At 48.9% G+C, this 24,546-nt stretch overlaps 9 protein-coding genes across 9 annotated transcripts; 5 read left to right on the top strand and 4 right to left on the bottom strand.

The window, feature by feature from the left end:
- Positions 1 to 293: 293 nt before the first annotated feature.
- Positions 294 to 2,052, top strand: CTRU02_213091 (tannase and feruloyl esterase; the record flags this gene model as incomplete). Its single annotated transcript, XM_036721656.2, has 3 exons — positions 294 to 761; positions 845 to 1,618; positions 1,678 to 2,052. 3 exons carry the CDS (start codon positions 294 to 296, stop codon positions 2,050 to 2,052), a joined length of 1,617 nt encoding a protein of 538 aa, XP_036586825.2.
- Positions 2,053 to 2,743: 691 nt separating this feature from the next.
- Positions 2,744 to 4,650, top strand: CTRU02_213092 (tRNA pseudouridine synthase; the record flags this gene model as incomplete). The annotated part of the gene is made up of 3 exons (XM_070205969.1): positions 2,744 to 2,916; positions 2,994 to 4,418; positions 4,476 to 4,650. 3 exons carry the CDS (start codon positions 2,744 to 2,746, stop codon positions 4,648 to 4,650), a joined length of 1,773 nt encoding a protein of 590 aa, XP_070060362.1.
- A 190-nt stretch (positions 4,651 to 4,840) lies between these two features.
- Positions 4,841 to 5,484, bottom strand: CTRU02_213093 (cell cycle control protein; the record flags this gene model as incomplete). The annotated part of the gene is made up of 2 exons (XM_036721657.1): positions 4,841 to 5,176; positions 5,299 to 5,484. 2 exons carry the CDS (start codon positions 5,482 to 5,484, stop codon positions 4,841 to 4,843), a joined length of 522 nt encoding a protein of 173 aa, XP_036586826.1.
- A 639-nt stretch (positions 5,485 to 6,123) lies between these two features.
- Positions 6,124 to 7,446, top strand: CTRU02_213094 (uncharacterized protein; the record flags this gene model as incomplete). The annotated part of the gene is made up of 1 exon (XM_036721658.1): positions 6,124 to 7,446. One exon carries the CDS (start codon positions 6,124 to 6,126, stop codon positions 7,444 to 7,446), a length of 1,323 nt encoding a protein of 440 aa, XP_036586827.1.
- Positions 7,447 to 7,797: 351 nt separating this feature from the next.
- CTRU02_213095 (uncharacterized protein) lies at positions 7,798 to 8,013 on the top strand (the record flags this gene model as incomplete). Its single annotated transcript, XM_070205970.1, has 2 exons — positions 7,798 to 7,877; positions 7,962 to 8,013. The coding sequence occupies 2 exons, from the start codon at positions 7,798 to 7,800 to the stop codon at positions 8,011 to 8,013; spliced, it is 132 nt and encodes a 43-aa protein (XP_070060363.1).
- A 313-nt stretch (positions 8,014 to 8,326) lies between these two features.
- Positions 8,327 to 10,236, top strand: CTRU02_213096 (fungal specific transcription factor; the record flags this gene model as incomplete). Its single annotated transcript, XM_036721659.2, has 3 exons — positions 8,327 to 8,753; positions 8,814 to 8,845; positions 8,899 to 10,236. The coding sequence occupies 3 exons, from the start codon at positions 8,327 to 8,329 to the stop codon at positions 10,234 to 10,236; spliced, it is 1,797 nt and encodes a 598-aa protein (XP_036586828.2).
- Positions 10,237 to 13,139: 2,903 nt separating this feature from the next.
- CTRU02_213097 (uncharacterized protein) lies at positions 13,140 to 13,427 on the bottom strand (the record flags this gene model as incomplete). Its single annotated transcript, XM_036721660.1, has 1 exon — positions 13,140 to 13,427. One exon carries the CDS (start codon positions 13,425 to 13,427, stop codon positions 13,140 to 13,142), a length of 288 nt encoding a protein of 95 aa, XP_036586829.1.
- Positions 13,428 to 14,234: 807 nt separating this feature from the next.
- On the bottom strand, positions 14,235 to 15,989 carry CTRU02_213098 (cytochrome p450; the record flags this gene model as incomplete). The annotated part of the gene is made up of 5 exons (XM_036721661.1): positions 14,235 to 14,394; positions 14,450 to 14,616; positions 14,683 to 14,997; positions 15,053 to 15,841; positions 15,912 to 15,989. The coding sequence occupies 5 exons, from the start codon at positions 15,987 to 15,989 to the stop codon at positions 14,235 to 14,237; spliced, it is 1,509 nt and encodes a 502-aa protein (XP_036586830.1).
- Positions 15,990 to 18,032: 2,043 nt separating this feature from the next.
- CTRU02_213099 (uncharacterized protein) lies at positions 18,033 to 22,061 on the bottom strand (the record flags this gene model as incomplete). Its single annotated transcript, XM_070205971.1, has 2 exons — positions 18,033 to 19,608; positions 19,711 to 22,061. The coding sequence occupies 2 exons, from the start codon at positions 22,059 to 22,061 to the stop codon at positions 18,033 to 18,035; spliced, it is 3,927 nt and encodes a 1,308-aa protein (XP_070060364.1).
- Between the last annotated feature and the right edge of the window lie 2,485 nt (positions 22,062 to 24,546).

Genomic DNA, 24,546 nt, shown 5'->3' on the forward strand with positions numbered 1-24,546 from the left:
GCCCGGAGGATTTCGACGCCTTATCCTGCCCTGTTCTAAGCCTCTCGCCTAACTGTACTTCAATAATGAAGTGCCAGGGACTTTGGTGACCGCGTGACTCACCTACCGAAGCCTTGCGTCGGTCTTCCCATTTCGGAAATACTGGACGGGAATACGAGGGCTGTAATGCATGAGAAGATGCAAAAGAGAATACTATATAATGGAAATGCGAAGAACCTCAAGGGCACAATCTAGATAATCATGCTTGACAACGATTCGATTCGCCCTTGACAGCGAGCTAGCAATCGCTCGCAATGGCGCTCTCATTAGCACAGTCTTGTGTTCCCAGCACATTTTCTCCATCGCTCTTCGGTGCTGAAGTCCTTTCTCTCGACGCAAATCTTGTCACCAACTACAGTGCTTCCATCATCGAAGCTCTCCGATTCACCGCCCCCGCCGTCGAACTTCAAAATGCCACGTTTTGCAACGTGACTGTTACCTACACTCATCCAGGCCAAAATGACAACATCATCACTGAGGCATGGCTCCCCATGGAGTGGAATGAGCGCTTTCAGGCCGTGGGTGGCGGCGGCTGGGTCGCAGGGCGGTTTTTGATGTCGTACACTAACATGGGCGGCGCGATTGCGGATGGTTACGCGACGATTACTACGGATGCTGGTCTGGGAAGCGCTGTTGAAGCGAGCCCCTGGGCCCTGCTCAGCCCTGGAAACGTCAACTTGTACAATCTGCAGAATCTGGCGTCTGTATCCCTCAATGACGAGGTGTGTTGCACGCTTTTCATTTTCTTTGAAATGTTCTTCAAAAGCCTCTGTCTGAATTTCTGGCTGACATTTCAATCGTCTAGGCAATTATCGGCAAATCCCTCATTAAGAGTTTCTACGGACGTGAGCCAAAGTACTCTTACTGGAATGGCTGCTCCCAGGGCGGCAGACAGGGTCTCATGCTGGCCCAGAGATACCCCACCGCATACGATGGAATCGCTGCAGGGGCCCCTGCTATCTACTGGAACGAGTTCTTTTCCTACGCTCAGTGGCCGCAGCAAGTAATGAACGAGCTTGGCGAGTATCCCTACCCCTGTGAACTCGACGCTATTACCGCTGCTGCCGTCTCCTTCTGCGACGGACTGGATGGTGTTGTAGACAATACCATCGCGGATATCAAACAATGCCTGGATCGTTTCGACCCCTTCTCGGTCGTCGGAAACTCCGTTGCATGTGCCGAGACCAACGGCACTCAGAAGGTCATCAGCAAGGCTGCGGCAACAGTTGCTCGCGCCACTTGGCATGGCCGGACCACTGCAGACGGCAAGCAGCATTATCATGGTATTGCTCCCGGGTCGGATCTGACAGGCAATCAACCCACAACAAGCGGTGGCATTGTGGAGACGAAATGTGATGAGAAGGGTTGCGTGGGTGCCCCCAACTTGCTTGGGCCGCTCTGGCTTAAGCTTTTTGTGGCCAAGGATCCCAACTTCGACATCTCAAACCTGACCCGCGCCCAATATGATGCGCTTGCATACTCAGGTGGCCAACAGTATGGCTCGTTGGTTGACACAGCTGACTCCGACCTGACCAAGTTCCGCGATAATGGAGGAAAGATTATTAGTTTTCATGGACTGGTGCGTTGTCATTTATTTTTACAGTTCCGATAGAACGACCAAGCTAACCTACCGCCCAGGCCGATTTCATCATCCCCCCGGGAGCCACTGAGGAGTACTACAACTCCGTGGCAAAGGTTACGCCTGGAATACAAGATTTCTTCCGTTACTTCGAAGTTCCCGGTCTGGGCCACTGCTTCGGAGGTAATAGCGCACAGCCGAACAATCTTTTCCAGCAACTCCGCGACTGGGTTGAGAACGGTGAAGCCCCTGATCGCACTCCAATCAAGATGAGTCCCGATGGGAAAGAGGTTCACGAGCGGATTCTCTGTGCTTACCCTCAGAAACCTCAGTTAGTTGCTTCATGTGGTAACCCTGCGTTGGCTGAGTGTTGGTCTTGCTCAAGTTCTGAAGCCCCGGCTGTTTCTGCTCGCCCAGAGCAAAGGGACTTGTAATTTATCGATTTCTGTTACTTAATCATTAGGATTTAATTCTTGTATTTAACAGTTGTTATAGACTTATTTTGGAAGCTTTCGAGTTGTCTTGAACCTGCTTCTGCGTGTGACTTGTTCCCATATTGAAAGTGGAGTGGAGGGCAGTAAACATGAAAACAAACCTGGCAATTCACCCTTTTCTTTTCAAGAGTGAACTTTAAAACTGTAGTCAACACTAAAATATCACAAAGGCAAGTTGAATCACGTTGCTAGATACTAAAAGAGAGAGAGGGGTATTTGGCGGTCACTGAGACTCAACTGATCTGAAGGGTTGGTTTATCGTAGTCCAGCAGTCTGTCGATTTGTATCATTTGGAAACCATACATCCTGACCTATTGTCAGATTCATGTTCCTTGGATGTCATGAAAGTGAAACCATGCTGTGAATCCGCAGATTTGCTGAGGTCTCTCATTGCTTCTTAAGCCAAAGCACACATGCCTGCCTGCCACACCGAGACTTCCTAAATAGGAAAAAGGCTCTCGGTGTAGACCAGCCAACCGGGGTTCAACCGAACCAGCCCCGCACTCCGCACCGCGTCCCGCAGCCTTGCAGCTGCAGGAAAATTTCTTGACCAGACCCTTCTGGCACGCCGGCGCCAACACTCCACCTGCATTGTACGGACCATGAGAACGTCCGCCACTGCAACCCGACAATGGCGGCAGATACTCCCTCAAACCCGGCCGACAGTGCCGCAGCTGCCCCCGCGAGGCAGCCTGCTGATGCAGCAGCTGATGGTCAGCAAAATGGTCGGCAGCGTGGCGGTGGCCGCAACAATAACAAGAGACATCCGAAGCGCAAGCACGACGTCGGCCGCTCGGCGTGGAGGTAAGCGGTGCACTACCCTCGCCAATTGATTGTTTTAAACGCGCCAACACCAATGATTTCTAACCAGATGGCTATAGTCGCGAGGCGACTGATAAGCGCGGACGTAACAACGAGTACCAGGAGTTCAAGCGCAGAAAGGTGAACGAAGACGGCGAAGCCGTACAGACACTCAACCCCTTCACCGCTGAAGAGATTGCCTCCGAAGCCCGTCGGCCGAAGCGCAAGGTCGCTGTCATGGTGGGATACTCCGGCACGGGATATAAGGGCATGCAGATCAACAACGAGGAGAAGACAATCGAGGGAGACCTGTTCAAGGCTTTTGTCGCTGCGGGCGCCATCTCCAAGGCCAACGCCGACGACCACAAGAAGTCGAGTCTGGTGCGCTGCGCGAGAACCGACAAGGGCGTCCACGCTGCGGGTAACGTCATCAGCTTGAAGCTCATCATTGAGGACGAGAACATTGTTGAAAAGATCAACGAGGCGTTGCCTGAGCAGATTCGCGTCTGGGGCATCCAGCGAACCAACAACTCCTTCAGCTGCTACCAGTCCTGCGACTCAAGATGGTACGAGTACCTCATGCCGACGTACTGCCTGCTCCCTCCTCACCCCGACAGCTGGCTGTGGAAGCAGCTGGTCGAGAAGGCTAAGGAGAACGGATACTATGACGAATTCCAGGCTAAGCTGGCTGACGTCGGAAAGTACTGGGAAGAGGTTGATGAGAGGGATATCAAGCCCATCCTGGACAAGCTTGACCCCGATACCAAGGCAAAGGTACTTGAGAGGATACACGCCGACGAGAAGCCCGAGACAGAGGACTCCAAGGCTCCCGAGGAGAAGCCCGCCGAAGTCGCTACCGAGAACACCGATGCTACACCTGTTGAGAAGAGCGAGGGTGGTGCTGCTGCCGTACCTGCCGGTAGTGTCAAGCCCAGGAACCGTGACTTGACCCCGGTCGACTTCGCTCTCCGCGACATCAAGGCGGCCTATATCAATGCCAAGAGGGGGTACCGCGTCACCCCCGAACGCCTGAACCAACTGCAAGCGGCACTGAGCGAATACTGTGGCACGATCAACTTCCACAACTACACCGTGCAAAAGAGCTTCAAGGACCCCTCGGCCAAACGCCACATCAAGTCTTTCAAGGTCAACCCCAACACGATCCAGATCCGCGACACCGAGTGGGTTTCCCTCAAGGTCCACGGCCAGAGCTTCATGATGCACCAGATCCGCAAGATGGTCGGCATGGCCTCTCTGGTTGTGCGTTGCGCGACACCAGTCCAGCGTATCAGGGAGAGCTACGGCCCGACGAGGATCGCCATTCCCAAGGCGCCTGGCTTGGGTCTTCTCTTGGAGAGGCCCGTTTTCGATGCGTACAACCGTCGTGCCCAGGACAACTTTGGAAAGGAGACGATTGACTTCTCCAAGTACGACGATAAGTTGCAAGCATTCAAGGACAAGCAGATCTACCAACGTATCTTTGAAGTTGAGGAGCAGGAGAACACGTAAGTCGACTAACGCCATTGACGCGCCCAGGCAGAACTTGCTAACGCTGTCGATAGTTTCCACATCTTTTTCCAGCAAGTAGACAACTTCAGGTCCGATTACTTCCTGTGGCTTACTGCCGGCGGCATTGATGCTGGAGCTATCCGCACCGCCAAGGGAGAGAAGGAAGACAAGACTCTAGAGGCTGAGTTAGACGACGAAGATGAGGACCCCGAGGGTGGCGAGGGTTAAGCTCCACCCAATGAAATAGACATCACTGTAGTCATGTTATGAATATCCGTGTGGTAGAATAAAAAGCTTCAAAATTCTTTTCCGTCCTTGAATACGGGTATCAGCGTAGTCTTAAGTGAACCCATCGCGTCTAATTCCATCCCCAACGCCGTTTAAATGCAAGTCGTAGCCTCCTCTCCCAATGCATGCGTCATGTGCTGCCGGCACCGTTTGCAGTCGCCGCCGGCTGAGCATTTGCGGATCCTCCTTCACCCGCCGGAAGAGCAGTGGCGGCGGCGGCAGCAGCAGCAGCAGCAGCAGCAGCATCCTGTCTTCCGATCGGCGCCCATTTGCCGCCCACAGCAGACGCAAGGCCACCATACCGCGTCTCCTGGATGGCGTTGAGGAGCTCTGCGCAGCGCACGACGTCAGCCTGGAGCTTGTCGGCCTGGATGCGCGCGTCGCCCTCACCCTGGCCTAGCTTGCCGAAGAGCCAAAGCTCCTTGAGGCGACGGCTGAGAGCGAGGAGGTCCTTGATCGAAGTGTGCTGTTTGATCAAGTCAGCACTCACACATCTTTCGCGACATTCGTTTACGAGGTAGTGTTATGAGAGAACAATGTTGGAGCTGATATTCGGAGTAATGAAAGGAAAAAGGGGGGCGCGCATACTAGTCCCTCGAATTCCATCTGCATCGACATGCCCGTCACTGCGACGGTCTGCGGCTCGGCGTTCTTGCGCTCGCCTTCCGCTTGGATCGTCGCAAGCATGGTCAGCATGCGAAAGCGAGATAAAACGTCTGCTATTAGACGGTTGTGTGTGTCGAGGAGGTTTGAAGAATCTCGTGAGGTATCCATCTTGGGTGGTGTTGTGCGGGATGTGAGATGAGTTGAGGTTCAATTGAGAGCTTGATTGGGGGGGTTGAAGGTGGTTCTCGAAGTTGTTTGGTGACCGTGTGGGGGAGATTAGTGGGGCTCTCGGTGAAGGTGAGCTTGGGCCACTTTGGTTGACCGAGAGCAGATGGCTGAACAGAAGCTGCCAGGTTGAACAAGAACATTTACAATGGAAATGAAAGTCTTTGTTGATCTTTGTCAATGTAACAAACACGGACCTAATATGAGAACATTATGCATATAGTTAAATCAAATTCTTTCTTAATTGCGGTTCATGTCCATTGATCATCGTTCAGGTATTGACAAAGCGAACAAGACTTTCTTGTTCAGGCCATCTTAGGCCCAACATGTGCTTAATATTCTTGTATATAAGGCGGCAAGATTAGTCTTTCGAAATAATTATTCCAGCAACATCATTCAGCACATTCAATCTCAATCACAAGTCCAACAAAACACTTCAGAAGCAGTAAGTTCTCCATCACCAAAGAATCGCTTACTTCATTTTTGCAGAACCACAAACTTGGATTCTCAATGGTCCACTCACGAGACATCTTCCATACCGCAAACCAGTTGGACAACTTCAACTTTACCGAATCTGAAGTTATGACGGCCTCGAAGACCAACAAAGCAACGTTGGCAGACCTGCCCGTTCCACCCAACACCCCCAATACATTAACTACACCACGTGCTACAGCAAAACGGTTTGTCCTTGACGAAGAGAATCTCGTTCCTGATATAACCATTTTGAAAGGCATCTTTGGCGACACTCTTTCCAAGTGCCCCAGATTCAAGGTCATCACCAACGACGTTGATGCCTGCACTTTTGTGGTGGACCTGGAGGGCGAATCCAAGTCGCCTGAAAGCTTCCCTACGAAATTGTCAATTCGAATCGAAGCAGCTCAGCCCAATAAACAGTTGTTTTGCTCAGCCGCTTTCCAAAAGATTGCTCATCGCAGGCTGCCACATCTTATTCCCAAAATTTGGGGCGTAGGTTCTACGAAAGCCAGCGGCGGCCGTGAGCTGCATTATATCCTGAGCCAGCATTACCAAGAGGACGTCGTCACTGTAGAGTCCATATGGGAAAAGCTCAATAACTCGGCCAAAAGGGCTCTCATGGCTGATGTTGTCAGCACTATGTCCGACCTCCAAGGCATTCGCTTGCGTGAACTCGACAAGGAAGACTGGGATATCCCAACAGAGAACCCGCTAACCTCTCAGGATACTGAGGATATGCCAGCCGTTGGAAACTCCCACGTCGGCTGGTTCAAACATATCAAGTCGTTTCTGCTGGAAATATTGGACCCTGGCAAGGCCAAATACGGTCTTGCCGCCGACGACGAGGGCTCGGTCGTACTCAGCACAAACTTCTCAGCAAATGGCATCCCCAATCCGCAGAACATCGAATTCACGTCAGATGACCTCGCTATCCTCCAACATGCCTGCGTCCTGTGCCACAACGACATCGAGCCCCGCAACATTCTCGTCCGTTTGAAGTGTACTGACTTTGGACTAGGCTGTGAGCTCGTCGCCATTACCAATTTCGACTCCGCAGGCTTCTTTCCTTTCGCCTACGAGACCGCACGCAAGGACACGGATTTGGGTAAGAAGAATAGGCACGGAGACTGGTACGAACTCTACAAGGATTTCACGCGTTTGCTTCTGCGCGAACATGCGGACCGTAATTTCTTGAAGATCGAGGAGAAGCTTATTAAAGCAGTTGTCCTTGCGGATCGCGGACAGAGACGGAGCCAAGCCTTCAATGTCGGTAACCGTGTGCAGGAAAAGTGGTTGGAGCGCGAAGGATTCAAGAGAAGTGATAATGCACGGGTAGGTTTTGTGAAAAGTGACGTTGCGACTAGAGTATTTACGCAGGCTGATGATGATAAGTTGGAAGAAGAGGCATTGAAGGAGCTTGGGTACATTTGAGTGCGAGGAGTATGAACTTCGGGTTGGCTTTACGATACTGGTCTAGATCCCATCTTTCCTGGTACCTGATCTCTATAGATTTGTTTCCTCGCTAATTCTCTGCTTAGTCTTTTCAATAGGATGAAACACGGCATATTTATTTTCAGCGGCTAACTAGAGTGAACTATTCAGAACTTTTAGACAAAGCAACACTGTGATAGGTGGTGAGCTGACATCTGTGGGACGGAGTAGCTGCTTTGGTTTTTGGGCGACGGATGATCCGCCGGAGCATCGGATGGTCAAGCACTTAACTCCAGTGCAGCAGAACACCGCTGGGCCATTTTAGGCTAAGTGCTTAGTGCTAATTAGTGTATGGGCGAAAACACAACCAGGGTAGGGGATTACCTCATCCTTCAGAAACCCTCAAATGACAGGAGTAACTCTTCCTTAAGGTAATCTGATATCCGCAGTCTCTTCTCTTATTTAGCACACAACTAGCACCTGTATCGAAGACGGATATTCTAATCATGACTCAGTCAGAACTCCGACAGCCCAGAGAGTCTGCAAGGTCTCGTGAGAACGGCTTAGAACTTCGGCCCCTACCAAGCCCGAGCCGACGCCGCGATAAACCGCAGCTATCATGTAACCTCTGTCGACGGCGCAAGTAAAAAATGCCTTTCTATTTTATCAATGCACCTTTTTGCGATCTTCAAGCACTGATACCCAGTTTCCTCTTTCCAGAACACGATGCAATCGGCAGCAGCCATGCTCCAATTGCTCAGCACGCGGGCACCCCTGCGTATATGCAGAGAACCAGGCTCCCACATCAATGGTGCAGGAATCGAACAAAAACACGACGCTACATGATCGTCTTGTGCACCTGGAGCGTCTTGTTACAACTATGAGGCCGACAAGTAGAACTAACAACGACATTAACTCTCAGGCGACCATACTCAGCGCACCTCAAAGTCCCGATGCTACAATAGATGACAGGTCAGAAACTGGGAGCTTGCGTGTCGGCGCTTCACAACAGTCTTATGTTGGAGGCGACCACTGGGCTGCTATTTTGGATAGCATTGCTGACTTAAAGGCGCACTTTGACCGAGAGGAGGAGGCCAAACTAGTTGAACATCAAGATTCGGCTGTTACGGCCGTAGAAGATGAAGGGAGTTCGGAAATGGATTCATCTCAGAGGCCCCGTACAATGTTGCTCTATGGCTGCCGTCCTGCTCGTTCACGGGCGGAGATTCTGTCCGGCCTTCCTCCTAAAAGTGCAGTGGATCGCTACATTTCTCGGTACTTCAATCAACTTGACCTTGTAGCCTCCTGTAAGTTCACCACATGAAGCAAATACTCACGAGTTGGTGGATTGATATGTTCCCATTTAGCTTCAACGCACGCACCGACCTTTCTACGAGAAGTGAGTCGGATCTTCTGGACGCATAGTGTTTTCTCTAAAGCTAACAGGATCAGTACGAGGCTTTTTGGGCCGACCCGTCCAGGCCATCGATCATGTGGATTGGCCTGCTTTATAGCATGATATGTCTGGCTGTGATTGCTTCAGATTTAACCCTGTCCCCAGAGAGTATTGAGGTGGAACAACAAAGACTTCAGTTAGACTTGTACAGGGAAAAGGTCGTCCAATGTCTTATCATGGGGAAGTATACCCAAGGCGGCCCCCATGCGCTGGAAACCTTTCTCAACTACGTTTACATCGAATTTCGAATTCATCCTGATGCCGATAAAGACGTTTGGTATCTTCTTGGCATCGAAGTCAACCTAGCCAAGCAGATGGGTTACCACAGAGACCCGAAGCACTTTCCACACATTACACGACGAGAGGGGGAAATGAGACGAAGAGTGTGGGCCACTGTATTGCTCAGTGATTGTCTGATATCTAGTCAAATGGGAATGCCCCGTATGATCACCAGCAGCCAATTCGATACGGAGGAGCCTCGAAACCTCAACGATACAGACCTTGACGGAGATATTTCAGAGCTACCTCCTGCTCGCCCGGAGACAGAACATACAACAGCGTTGGGCATAATTGCTCGGCGACGAATGCTGATAGCACTGGGGGCGGTCTCTGATATCACGTCGGCATTACAGGCCTGCAGCTATGCCGAGGTCATGAAAGTTGATAAGATCTTGAATGAGGCGGGCAAAAGCATACCGCCGCCCTTACAAATGAAGCCGATGGCATCCAGCGTGACGGACTCTCCGCAAACTATCATGTCACGTCTGTTCCTCGGCCACATGTTTTACAAAGGCCAAATCATGCTTCATCGGAAGTTTCTGTTTTTGGATTCGCCTTCGTCACAAGATGACGTATTCGAATACTCGCGCAAGGCGTGCTTGCACGCAACTTTGGGAACTTTGAAGATTCAACAGGTCCTGGATGAAGAGACCTGCCCAGGGGGCCAGCTTCAGATGATGCACTGGAGAGTTGGATCCATTATGAACCATCATTTTCTAACGGCCACGATGATACTATGCTCCATGGTCCATCGGAAGAAGATGCTTGGCTGTGAAGAAGAGATCATGACCGCCTTGCGAACTTCTAGGCTTATCTGGATGCGAAAAGAGTCAAGCTCGAAAGAAGCAAAGAAGGCTGCACAGGCAGTTAGTATCGTGCTTGCTAGAGCAGGAGGCCCGAGGTTTGATATGGGATTTACGCCTGAGAAACCCGACAATCTGCGGACGGAGCACGCGCCATTCGAACAAATGTCAACTTTTCACAGGAGTAACTTGGAGTTCGACGACCATCAAGGGTTGGAAGAGGATGCAAGTGTCGATCAAGGTATGATTTAACATTTGTGATGATGAAAATGGGACTAATTTTCGCGACTGGTTAGGTGAATTTTTAATACCTGAGCTGAGTTTGGGTTATGAGAATGACGTCCAGAATATTTCTTTCAACTTAAACAGCGTCTCGGAGGCGTCGGACTGGATGTTCCTCAACAACATGGACTTGGAATATTGAGGTAAGGAGCACATAATCATGGCTGATATGGCCCACGAGCATTCTGCCTGGAAGGAGAATTTGAAAAGCCATGAGTAAGGCCTAGTCGTAACCATAATGCAGAGCCCTAAATTGTTTTATAATGTTTATAATTGAATACCAAAATGTTGCTTCGAAGTTGATGCCGTGTTGCCTCCAACTGGTCATAATTGGCACTGCTAGTGAATACTAAGGCAAGCAAAAACAAAAGTGAGAGGCAAGGAACTAGGTAAGTAGCAGTTAGGAATGAGGAAGATGGCATTTCGAAAGGGCATGCGTTGCCTTCAATGGCGAACCAACTTGCTAGCTACGTGAGATGATGCTCATTATTGATATTCCTGAAGGAAACAAAAACTGTGGTTGTTCAATAGGCCTGTAGAGATGGTGGGGCTAAGGAAAGAAACCTGAAAAAGAATAGCTAAAAAGGAGCAGACAGCGCATGGTATTACCATGCAGTATTCCTTGCAGTTCAACCTTGAGTTCCGTCATCACATCGACAAACAAACTGCCGTCCGTCTTCAGATGCCTGAAATACCTGAAAACCCACCTCCAGCACTATAACCGGTACTTCCGCTACTGTAAGTCATACCTCCACCACTGTAACAGGCACTTCCACCAGTATAGGTGGTTCCAAGTCCATATCTAGCAGTACTTGCACTCGTATAGGGAGGTTTCGAAGTTGAGCTACTAGCACTCTGAGACGAAGCGGTATTCTGAAGCGTAGTCTGATGCACGGCTTTGTATGGAGCTGGAGCAGCCGATGGAGTTGAAAGAGTCGATTGTCTCATATTATCAAGATGTAAAACTTTGAAACTGGGCGGATCAGCAGGTTGGCTCACAGCAGGGCAAGGCTTGTCCTGCTGGGCATTGTGTCTTTTGGACAAGAATGGTAGACACATTATGGCAATAACAAAAGATTATACGAAGCTTCACCTCATGTATGATGCTTCGTTTTTGTAAATAATGCCAGACCGAGGCGACGAAGGTAGCAGGTTTATGCTGATCGGTATGAAACAATGAATATTGAAATTGATATTGTTATGAAGGCAAGAAATAGCAAGTGTCCTGAATCCAGGTTTTATAGCTCACAGACTGAAAAGAAATTTAATGTGTGTTTAGAACGCAGGCAAGGTATTTGACTTCACCCAAAGCCAGCCATCTGGATTGGTAACTTGGTTCGGCCATTTAGAGTCGGGTTGACCATAGAAATGACCACTTAAAAGACAAGCAGTTACATAATTGCACTAAAACCTAGGACTTCAACCCAAAATTGCACTTTGCGAACGCCACCTCGTGCCATTGAACTACAGCCCAATGATGCATAGTTCAAAAAATGTAGAAAAGCCAGGTGACTGGCCACGAGTGTGGGTGCTCGTAGTCTTTTCTAGTCAGCTATTACAAGGACCAGAACGACAGAAGAGCTGGGTTTAGACCGGCACTGGGGTCAGCCAATGAATTACGCCCCCAATCACACAAATTCGGGGCAGCCCAAACACAACACTGCCGGCAGTAAGCCCATCCAGGGTTGGTTGGGTGTGGAGGTAGGCCAATCAAAGTACCTGCCTGACAGCCCGGGGGTGCAAAGTCCGGGTTGTTTAGGCAGACTGGTAGGCAATTCGTAGGCCTCCTGGCCGGCAATCAATCATCAGACGTTCGGCCGAAAGTTCATGAGCTATCACAAAATGTCACAATAGCTGCATTGCTGCCTACATTGATGGCACTCAGACAGGCATAAGATATGGTGAACATATAAGTATCACTCCCCTGGTTAGTCCGCTAATGCAACCTCACATATGGGGAAATTGGTAGAACATCACATGAAGTCCTGCACGTAGCTGAGACTGAACCTCGGAAGCGTATGCTGTCGGCAGCCGAGAGTTGCCTAACTCAAACAATAAGCTCTGCGAGGGTGAAAAGCAGGGTTAAAGATTGAGCCTTTCTATATTTCTTTGGGTTTCCCCTTTTTTCTTCTCCGAATCTTGCCATTTCCTGATAATGAGTCTTTGACTAAAGTCGGATAGTGCAGGGCTGACCACAGAATCTGAATTTGGAATCAAGAGCCAACATGTCAGCATATACCGAGGTCTTTGGTGCAATTTCTTGTTACTTTCGTAGTTCATATTCCCTCCACAACCCAGTCTCTAATATTGGGCTTGAACAATTCATTATCGAGATATGAATTCCATGCGGTCTCCATCAACAGGACGTATCAAAGGGAGGAACATTGACATGCCACCTTCATATTATATTTTACGAAAGAGTCACCCCTAGGGGAGTTTTCTTGTTCTTGGAATCGGCTCTGTCGCTTCCTAGCAAGAACTTAGATTACTTGTTGATTTCATAACTGACTGGTTCAGGTGCTTGGTGATACGCATCCGCGTTGGCTTGTTTCGGAAAGAACAGGTATATGTGACTTACTAACCTGGATCCAAAAGGAATCCTCTTGTACTTGAGTTCTCCGAGACCCAATGAATGAACTAGAAGATCATCTTTTACGTTTACTTCGAATGGCGAACGCCCAGGTTGGTCACTCGAACAGAGCTACGGCGGGTAGAGTACATGATTACTTAAAAAGTGGTATATTTTTGCTCGCGTTCTGTACAACCAACTCGTCTGACTATCCATACTTCCAAAAAGTTCCTAAGATTTGTTGAAGCGAGCAGTAACTTCCGCGTTATCCAGCCTGTGTTCTGGCATTGTGGCTGACCAAGGCCTAGTTTATCGGAACGCCGTCCCTGTTGCGCTCAATTCGCTGCTTCTTGGGTTTGTCTGGATCAGATGCGAAGATCTTGCCCAAGAAGCTCGACTTGACTGAGTTTTCCATCCTTGTTGTCATAGATGGTCCCACCAATTCTTCCTGACGTTGTTTCTCGGCTCGCTTTTCCGCTTTCCTGGCTTCTTTGAAGTCTGCAGGTCCTGGCTCAAACTTGGGCATGGGGCCACGTTCAGAAGGCCAACCGCCCGACGCCTCCATGCCGGCTGTGAATGGGATTCCGGACATTTTTTGATCAAGTGCTTGTTTCTTCCGGGGTTGGTGCTTTGGCGTTGGATGATATGGCGGTGTTAAGAGGTAGCTGGATTGTTTTGAGCTTGTGGTATTTTGAGTTATTACAATGTATGTTCAGCCAAAAGCAAAAATGGCAGCGGCTTTGGTCTTCCTAAATAGTCCAATTTGAGTAGGAGGAATTAGTCTTGGCCTCATGACGCCAGGAGCATGGCTGAGCTTGGAGTCTCACTAATCTAATCAATTGCATCAGGGAAGGATATGCGCTGTGCCGCACAACGCCATGCTGATGCCAAGGCTACCAGGAACGAAGAGCCGTGGTTGGACCAATTTGACGTCAGTTCCAAACCATCAGGGCCATGTGTACCTTTCCCGGTACCTAGTAGTTAGGCCCTTAGTCTCTAAATGGCTGGCGTGACTAGTTTAGACTGCATCTTGTCTCACCCCCGCAAGATTGGGCATCTAGGACTCCAGTCTGTGTTGTAGTTTTTTCCTAGCAGTGTAACATGGTAGCAATCAGTGTATGCCACTTTCTGGACGCTGGCAAATGATGGTCTGCGGATTGGAGATGTCACCGGACTCCCTGAAGACTGGAGTGGGCAGCCAGATGCCATAATGGCAAGTAACCCATGTATTCACCGTATGTAAATAGAAATGTCCTTCTGACTTTGGAATACTAAATAGATACTTTCTGATTACCGATGCTTGCTAAATAATACCTAGTTGATTCATGTGCAAGTGCCCCGATGAACTTCTCAAGAGTGGGCCGTCTACTCAATCTACTAACTGTCCGCCAACAATCTTTTACTCAATCTTTCGAGGCGTTAAGTGAACGTTCAAGGGTCCTTTCTTCCACAATCCGTACAACTCCTGCTCCGTCCAATTTGTGCTGTCACTGGCGACCTTCATATCAAAATTCCAAACCACCCTGGCAAGGATGACTCGCATCTCTGAATATGCAAGGCTGTATGGCGTCCATAATTAGCCACAGTTTCAGTTTTAGAGTTAGGAAAACTTACTTGCGGCCGATACAGTTACGAGGCCCAAATGAGAAGGGCTGAAGGGCGCTCCTGTCGTCATTCTCAAAGCGTGGGTCACCAAGCCACCTTTCCGGGATGAAGGAGTTGGGCTCGGAGAAGTACTTGTCGTTGTGATAGATGGACCATTGAGATACCATGACTTTTGTCTGATTTCATGTTAAAACTTTCTATCCGACAGATCATCTAGTTCAAGTTCGAGGATTTCAACTTACACCTTCCGGCACGTATCTCTCACAGATGTAATCCCCGCCAGGTTTCACAACTCTGGTAAGACCAAAAGGCACTACAGGATAGACTCGCATGCTTTCGTCGAGAACAGCGAGCATGTATTTCAGCTTCTGAACGCTGAGAACATCGATTTCTTTTTCGCAGTTAAAAGATGTGCGGACTTCTTCTGCGAGCTTCGCCATGACTTCAGGGTGCATGGTAAGGAAGTATGTGACGCCAGAGAGAACCGATGCCGTGGTTTCAGAGCCGGCAATAATCAGGGTATCTGCTGTCTGCTCGATCTCAGGTTTTGACATAGCCTGCAACCTCACGTTAATTCATTTGGAGAGTTGAAGGGCACTATCCATGACGTACCAACGGCCCTTCTTTCATCATCATCGATTGAACAAAATCAGGCCTTGACTCTCCCAGCGCCATGCGCCTCTGAACCTTTTCTTTGCTGAGTTCGTTGTGAAAACGCTGCTTCTCTTTCAAATCCTTCGGCATAAGCCACTTGACGAACGGACGCGTGAGAGCGTAACGTTGAAACTGGTTTCTGTAGATGCCGGCATGGATATTGTCAAATATCACAGAAACCCATGGATGGTAATCGGAGCTCTCGAGGCACCCAAAAGGCTCGCCGAATGCCAAATCGCCAATGATGTCGAATGTGGTCCAGTTGTACCAAGAGACCATATTCAGAGCCTTGCCTCCGTCATCACAGTTCTCGTGCAGACGCTGGATTAGTAAGTCAACCTGGGTCTGGATCAAAGGCTGCTGCGCGATCATGCTCTGGGCCGAAAAGCCATGCGCCAACACGCGACGAATGCGGGCATGGTCCTCGCGATTTGCGTTGATGATGCTATGCGGCTTATAGCGCGCGTTTATGGGGTCTTTGTAGTTTTCTGCGCCTCCTCCGCCTTTACTATGGCCCATCAGGTCTTTGAAGGCGGACGGATTGGCAAAGTCCACAGTGTCTGGGGCTAGACGGACCACAGGTCCATATTTGTCGTGAAGAGCAGCCAGTGTCTTATGAGCATGACCAGAGCATATCATACGTGTTAAGGGAAGACGAGTGACGGCGTTGATTTTGGGACCTGGGAAACTGCTGAGGGGGTGAAAGTAAATGTTGTAAATTGCCCTGTAGACCAGTCTCAGAATTCCCTAGCGAGCTTTGTCAGTGCTTTCTCGACAGGAACAAAACAAGCTTTGGGAGCAACAAGATAGCACCTACCAGGGCAAATAGGAAGAGGGGTAAAGCCACTGCCAGACGCATGTTGCTAAGGCCCGTGATTTCGTTTGGAATAATCATGTTGGCTGTAGATGTTGATTTTCTTGTCTTTACACTCCTCTAGATGATGAATAATATCCCAAAAAGGATGCGAGTGAAAAAGGTAATTCTACCAGCTACATCGACAGCGGGTGATGCTGATAATATATGCCCCAATCATGCAAGCACACGACTTGTTTCCGGGAGCAAGCACGCCGAGGCAGCAAGTACCATTTCTACAACCGGAGCCGAATCCGCACCGGGAATACCGGTGTTGTGAAGAGCCAATCGAGCAAAAGACTACCCATATCCTTTTCGTCCAAATTTCTACGCTGACGTTGCGCTCTGTGGCTTTAGTAAACGTGTGTGGTAGTAACGCAGTGTGCACAAGGGGCTTAAGCGCTGTGGCATTTGGGATGAGTGGAACAGCATTGTTTCACACCAGGAGTTGCCACTGATACAGGATGCAACCTGTACGGGCTGGTGACCAAATGCTGGTTATTGTTGCACGGATTTCGGGTTCTCGATGCTCTCCGGTGACATCAGATGGTTTGCCCCCTTGCGTACATTCAATGAGATAACGAATGCGAGAACGCAGCCCCACGTTAGAAGTGATTTTGCGAAAGTTGGAGTTCGCATTGATGGTACTGAATGAATTAGATGACAGCTCCTGAAGAAGTATTCCGATGACGAGCGGCGAAAATTGAGACCACCATTGCAAGACCTCCGCCCCTTGAATATCGAACACAATCGGTGATGCGGGAACCTGTCGGGTGGGACGCGGAGTTAGGGGCCCTGATTCCGATCCAGTCGGGTTTGAGGCCTTTTCGGCGACGGCTCTATCCCGTCCATCACGCAAAACACTCAATGCTGTGTCACTTCGGCAAAGCACAGTTTAAGTACTGGCGAAGCCGAGCTCGGTGGTGTGGACCAAGATTGTACTCAAGACGCTTTCTCAAGATTCCGCATCACGTATGGGGATATTATATGACGTGGAAAATTACAAAAAGTCTATGTGAGGGCCATGGACTTGCTTTCTGAGGTTACATATTCGAGTTTATTGTGCTTTCGGATTCAGCTCCGCACTCTTTGGCATATGCTTAAGTACAAGCATTCCCTGTGAGGAAGCTTTCCACGTTGAAACAGGTACGGGAAGGGACTCACATTTGACAGTTCCTAATGCTTATTTTGGCGCATTGTACACATATCAAATAATTGAGCCAAAAGACGGGCTAGATACAAGTTGTGTAAGACCAGAGCAATCAGAAGTAGCAAGTCCATCCGATAACTGGGCACTACCTTAGGCACAAGAACGAACATGCTGTCCTCATTCGCTCTAACTATGGAATACACGTGGCAAGTAAGATGGTGAAGGATACTGAACAGCATCTTTAGAAAGCGTAATATGCTTCCTGCGGGCTACAAGCTGCTTGTAACCGCAAGTGACATGACACAGGCTGCGGTACCGCTAGTCAAGTGTGTATTAACTTAGCATTATGTCATGGAAGGACTGTATCAGCTTATTCAGAACATGCGTCATCGGTTCTCAGGGCTAAAGCTGACTCACGCAATGTGCTTTAATTCCATCACAACCGAGAGGTTACCTCTTTTGATATGTCACGTCTCCCCAGTTACGGGCACTTCCTGTTGAGAACATACTCTTCTTGACCTTTTGCACCTCCGAAATTAGACCAGCTGCATCTTGAATTCTTTCTTTTATGCTAGTAAAGCTGGGCACTCTCAAACGTGACGGGCCGGCAAAGAAGGTGAAGGCATCTGCATATAATGATCTAGTAGAAACCCTCATTTCAGGAAGAATTGTGGTAGTGTTTTGACAGATCTTATAAATTTTGTCAAGTGATGGGCAAGCCGCATTCCATCACTATCAAAGCAGCGACTCGTGCCAGAAAACCCCTTTAACAGTCACTGTTGATCAGCTCCTGGGCTCCTGCTACTGCTACCAACCAAGCAGTATTATCACTTTAGTGACTGTAACAATCCTGTACTCAGCACTCAGCACTCAGCGCTATTATGAATTGGGGTGATCCAGTACTGCTTACCTTTATGCAGACTTAGCTGTGGCTGCTACATCCTTTCATAGAAGAAGTTGACCACCTCAGGGTGCTGGTTCGCTGCGGCTACAAAGAGCGGCGTCAAGCCTCTGTTGTTTCTAGTTGTGATATCTGCACCGTGTTCGACTAGTATTTCGACCACTTTTACGTGGCCATTTGCCGACGCCACGAGGAGTGGCGTCCATCCATCATTATCGCTAGCTGAAACATCGGCATTTTCTTGTATGAGTAGCTTGACTATATCGAGATGACCTTGTCCCGAAGCTAGGTATAGCGCCGTGACTTCATTTTTGCTTCGAACAGAATGATCGGCGTGATGGCGGAGGAGGAGGGTAGCTACCTTACGGTGCCCCTGACGACAAGCTCCATGGAGTGGCGTAAACCCCTGGCTATCCGTCTTTGTGACATCTGCTCCCTTTTTGAGGAGAAGCTTGACTAATTTATAATGACCATGTTGGGAGGCTAAGAATAGTGGCGTTGTACAATCATTATTCCCAGCCAAGATATCAGCCCCCTCTCGGAGTAGAAGTCTGACAATCTTATAATATCCGTTTGCCGAGGCGCCATGAAGCGCGGTAGCTCCATAAATATCTGTTATCGAAAGATCTGCATGATGATTAAGTAGAAGTTTAACTATTGCAGAGTGCCCTTCTGCTGAAGCTTCATGTAGTGGCGTTGACCCATCCTCATCAACAACGTTGACGTCTGCTTTCCCTTGCTCAAGCAGCAACTTAACCACATCTATATGACCATTGTGGCAGGCTGAATGGAGCGTTGAGAATTTATACTTATTACAAACCGTGATGTCAGCATCATTCTCAAGCAGCAGCTGAACTATATTGACATGTCCGTGTAAAGAGGCCATGTTCAGTGATGTCCACCCATCATTGTGCAAGACATGGACATTGGCGCCCTTCTCGATTAGCAACTTAACCACGCTAACGTGCCCATTCATGGAGGCGGCATGAAGTGGTGTTAATCCATCTATGTTTTGAACTGCGATGTCTGCATGCTCATCAAGAAGTAATTGCACTGTCTCGACGCTCCCAACAAGTGAGGCAAGATAAATAGGTGTAAACTTATGATCAGTCCGAGCTAAGACATCAGCTCCATTTTCGAGAAGCAACCTCGCGATCGTAACATCGCCTCGAGACGATGCTATATGAAGTGGCGTCAAGCCTTCTTCATTCCTAGTCGCAGTATCAGCTGAGTTATTTAATAATAACTCGACTGCTTCGCTATGACCTCCAGAGGAAGCCGCAGAGAGTGCTGTCCAGCCGTTCTTATCCTTTATCCCAGCGTCAGCTTTCATTTGGAGTAGCAGCCGAGCCACTTCCGTGTGACCGTTTTTCAATGCCAGGAAGAGTGCTGTTTGCCCTTCGTTATCCTGGGTGTCGACGTCGGAACGTTTGTCCAGCAATAGCCTAACCAGCTCGAGCAGTCCATTTTCTGCAGCTGATGAAAGTGGCGTCCTACCGAACTTGTTGCAGATCCTCGCGTCAGCCTTGTTTTCGAGGAGAAGCTTCACCACTTCGGTGTGGCCCCTTGTCGTTGCTGCATGCAGTGGTGTCCATCCGTCATAGTCGTAACTGGCGATGCAAGCTCCCTGATCCAACAGTAGTTTTGCAATTTCGAAGTGTCCCCTTCGAGAAGCTGCGTGAAGACACGTGCGCTGATCAATATCTGCAGCCTCGATATCGGCCCCTCTTGCAAGCAAGACACGAACAACCTCAATATGCCCGTTTAAAGCAGCTGCACAGAGTGGTGTCCTTCCAGATTCATTAGAAATCTCGATATCATCGTTGCTTTCAAGAAGCAGTTCGATGACCTCAGTGTGTCCTCCTCTTGAAGCACTGTAAAGGGGTGTTCTTTTGTAATTGTCTTGAGCTGCGGTACACGCATGGTGCAAGAGGAGTATTCGGACAACGTCAGCGTGCCCACAGGTTGAGGCCGCGTGCAGTGGGGTTAGTCCATCATTGTCAACCGCTGTAACGTCAGCTCCCGCTTTCAGAAGCAATGAGACTATCTCTGCATATCCGTCACCCGAAGCGTAGTGTAGTGGTGTCTTGTTTTTGTTACAGCGGGCGTTAATCTCAGCATTTCCGTCAAGTAGTAGTTGAACCGCTTCAATATGGTTACTGCTCAAGCATACATGAAGTGGGGTAAGCCCGTTGTCGGTGCCAGCCATGACATCTGCATTTGCCTCGAGTAATATCCGGATGATTTTGCTGTGTCCATTCCACGAAGCCATGTGGATTGGGGTCCAACCATCACCAGCGGCAATTGTAGGATTTGCACCTGCCCTCAGTAAGATGTTGACTGGTTCTATGTGACCAAAGGCGGAAGCCAAATGCAATGCCGTGAGGCCAGAAGACGTCCCCTCGTCTACATTGTACTTGTGTACATCCAACAAGTGCTTTAAAAGTTTGGGGAATTCCAAACGGACAGAATAATGTAGAGGCCCGCCTCGAACTACTGTTATACTTTGTTCGTCCGCTGGTGTGATGCTACGTAAGTCATACCAGTTTTGCCAGAGTTTATACACATGGTTGTCGGGGTCAAGAAGGGTTTCCATGAACGGCATTAAGCTATCATTAGTTTCGTCCGCTCTCATGGCGTGCTGAAACCATGCATTTGCTGCGTAGTCGCGAAAAGCATTCTCCACGAAGGTGCCATCCTCCGGGATGTTATTATTCCACACACGGGTATGACTTATATATAGGAGGCAGAGTTTCGCGAGAAGTGTGTTTTGAAGAGCCTCGTGGGAAGATCGCAGAGCCTCGTTTGCCTTCAATGGTATCAGCTGAACAGATAGTTTACCAAGCACATATTGCTTGACAGTAAAATGGGCTAGATGGACCGTTCCTAGTCCAATTCCGCCTTGATTATCAGTCCTTCGAATTTCCACTAGGGAACCACAAGGGCCGTGGATCTCGTCGTTAACAAATTCGTTATTGACATACAAAGGCAGATCTTCATATGCGACATTTCCGTGGTTTTCGTCTATCAGTGTCGCTTCGGTGATTTCGTTGACAGTCAGAGGTCTTGTTGCAAAAGCTGTCCAACGTAAGATGGAAAAAGCGCGATCCTTTACAGGTTCGGGTTGTTGTTCAATGGTGCTCCAAACTCGCTCGTATGCGCGGTTGAGACCTAGTGGTGTCTTGTCAATAGCATCCTCAAGCCATTTTGTCCTTCTGTTTGCTTTCAATGAGTTCTCATGTAGTTTAAGCCAGAGAAACAAGCCGTCACACCGATCAGCCATTTTCCTGGAAATAGCATCTTTTGTCGCTTCGTCCTGCGATTCTAACTTCCGATTGACTATACTTCTAGAATAGAGCTTGATGTCGGGTTGGCTATGTTCCTGGGAGACCCTCAGCTCGAGGAAACCTGTCGCCTTGCTAACGACTGCTCCAATTTTTGGCTCCGTCCGAGTGACGAGCATTAATCGGGTGTCAGTGTTCGCAATGGCGTCCAAGACCCTGTGGAGAAACTCGTCGATAGAGTTATCGTCGCCTTGGCTTCTTGCCATCCAGGCGCATTCATCTAACCCATCCAAAACGAATATGCAGCCTGGCACAGTCTGAATGATTCCTCGGAAGAGATTGACAATCGTCTCTCGCGACGCCGTCTGCTCGTTTTGTGATGCCCATCGGTCGCGGACATAGCAGAAAGCAGTCCTGTTGTGGGATATTACCTGGTCGATCCAGACTCTAACGGTTACGAATGGATCATCGCGACCGTCAAAGTCTGAAGAAAGAAAGAAGTGCGCAAGAGGAGTTTCAATCGTCGATAATAAGTGCTCTATCACTCGGGCACAAAGTACCGTCTTGCCAAACCCAGCAGGCCCGTTAATCCATAATAGACTAGGGCTGTTCGACGATAAGGTGGATGATAGCCAGGTCTGGAACGCAGGTTCGTTCAAGATCCAGTCGCAAGTGCCCCTTAATCTTTTGCGGGTGGACTCAATGTAGATATCATTTGGGTTATGCTGGCCTAACCATGCGCGTATTCTCTTACGTTCCTCAGCTGTGGGTGTTAACATCAGCACTTAAGGATATAAAGAGAGCTTTAGTAGTCATACCTTCACTTTCTTTCTCTACCTTTGCAAGGTACTCCCGAAATTCCGAAGCCCATGTCGCGTCACCAAGAGGATCACTCACTAGAAATAGACAAACTGATCACTAATACCGTCGTTAGAAACAAGGGGTATACTGACTAACCTTGTTGATGCCCTGTCTTGCTGCCATCTGTCGATGTCTCAAGTATGATGTGTTTGCCCTTTGTCCTATCTGGAGGGATCAAGTCGTATAAGCTGTCCACTAGGGTGCTGAAGTGTTCGAGTTGAGACGTGCGTTTCTTCTTCTCTCGAAATACCCAATCTAGTTTCACACGAGTCGATTCTTTTGCCGTCACCCGATGAGGCTGCAACAAGCCTAGGGAAGAAAGCTTGTCTTCCGCAGGTTTAGCGTTAAGCTGGGATGTAACCGCATCGTCATCATCGCACATCCTTTGCACATGCCGCAAAATCTCTTCAACGGTGGCTCTTGTCGACGTATCCTCAAGTGCGGGGTGGTGCTGTTTTGGGAGCTTCCCGTGCTGAATACCGACTGCGGAGCCCCATTGTTTGAAGCGGATCTTTTCGACTTTGAACCGGAGTGCGAGAGATTTCGAGTCGCTATTGTATTCTCTGTAAGAGTCCAACTTATCGATGACCTCTAGACAAGAGCTGAAAAGGCCCGCAAGGCCTGCGATCCCAACTGCCAAGCCCACTGCTTCCATGACTGTGTGGAATTATCACCGAGTGTTGGCTTAATGGGATAATTGATGTGTGGAAGTAGAGGTGCTGTATCTTATTGTCTCACACCAGACAACTTCTAGCCTAAACACTTGGGCTTCTCGAGAAATTCCACCCAACCCGTTTTGCTACGCCGCTGAGTAGCATACTGTGGGGACTGATGATTCTTTGGGCTTATTATAATGCACTCTGGTGAATTAGGTAGTCAGGATAGGGCGGATGTCAGACCCTTGATTATTTGTTGGCGCCGAGCTGAGTACAGGGCGGTTCAATACCAATGAAAGGGTCTGATTGGTACATACATCCACATACGAATACGGTGTACTTGGTGCTATGCTGGCGCGGTAAGAATTGAGGAGTGGAGTAGTAGGGAGAAGTGGTATGCACTTCGGGATCTCATTGTACCTATCCATCAGTCGCAGCGTGGCGATGCAACCGAACCTAAGCCTTGCTGCGATGCAGTGCCCGGTGGTCAGCATGCACCATAGGTGGCTATCAGCTTGCGTTCCATCAAGGCTGTGTCACGTTTGACACATGTGCTGAAGGCCATTTTTCCTTTTCCAGTTCTTCCGTCTTAAAGGGTTTTTCTACCTTTGACTGGCACGCCGGTGATAATACCGTAGAAGCAAAACTTCCCCTTGACCAATCACCACATGCTCGACGTTTCAGTAACAATACTCAGGGGAACTAAAAAAAAAAAAAAAAGTTCAGATTTTCAATCTCTTCGATCCTGAAATCCATTTTCTGATCAATCACATACGAGTATACCACGTCATGGGGTCTGCTTTCCCAGGCTTCAGCCTCAATAACGATGCACGGATGTGAGCGTCACTGCTCGGCCACTCTCGGCATAGTCTCATTCGGTGTCGCTGAATGCAACGAATGCTTGCTGAAGACCGAGGACAGATTTATTGGTGTATCAGTGTGGGCAAAAGGGGATTTCTGTTCGCCGTGGAGGCAAATAATACTCGCAATGCCAAGCACATGTACAGATAATGTGACCTCACTACAACCTGCTGAACGGTGTAGCCATGCCGCCCAGCAGCATGATGTAGAGGTCAGGCCGCAATGCGTCTGATACTTAAGATCAAAATCAGCTTCAGGCATGATCACGGCGCTGGCCCATGATTATTTCACTGTGATGGTCTAATTTACTAAGTGGCTTGATAGAGTCAATCGTTGAACTTGAACAAAAGTAACGTTTGAGTCAGCATCTCAGGATCTAACGAGATCTGACTGTTAGCGAGTTGTTCAGATGGTTTTGTCTACAGACATCCTCATAGTAATGCTCCCGTGTTTAGTTAAGCATGCGTAATAAGCATACCCTAGGATGATAACAGTGGTGTTAAAGTCACAATAAGACTTGTTTCACTTTTACATTTAATAAGGTGAGAAACATTCCATGGTTGCTTTAGAAACAGATAGATAATTATTCTAAAAGACTACGTAATATCTGAGTTGCTGATGAGACCTTTAGGGAAGGATACTAATGGCGATCCGGTCGTGTTGGGCAGGCACCAAGACGACTAGGGTGCAAATCACAAGTGTTCGGTCCAGGCCCAGGGCAGACTGGGAGGCGTAGTTTTGGTGGGTGGGTACTTTCATAGACTGTATTATGCTTCCTGTTTTGTAGGTGGGGTGTAGTCATAATGCGACTTTTGATCGCCGGGGTTGGTCTGATCTCTGTTTACCTCGTCGTTGCGGTATGCAAGAAGCTGCTCCACAAACCTTG

The sequence above is a fragment of the Colletotrichum truncatum genome (genome assembly GCF_014235925.2).
Source record: "Colletotrichum truncatum strain CMES1059 chromosome Unknown Contig_0009, whole genome shotgun sequence".
Lineage (NCBI taxonomy): Eukaryota > Fungi > Ascomycota > Sordariomycetes > Glomerellales > Glomerellaceae > Colletotrichum > Colletotrichum truncatum.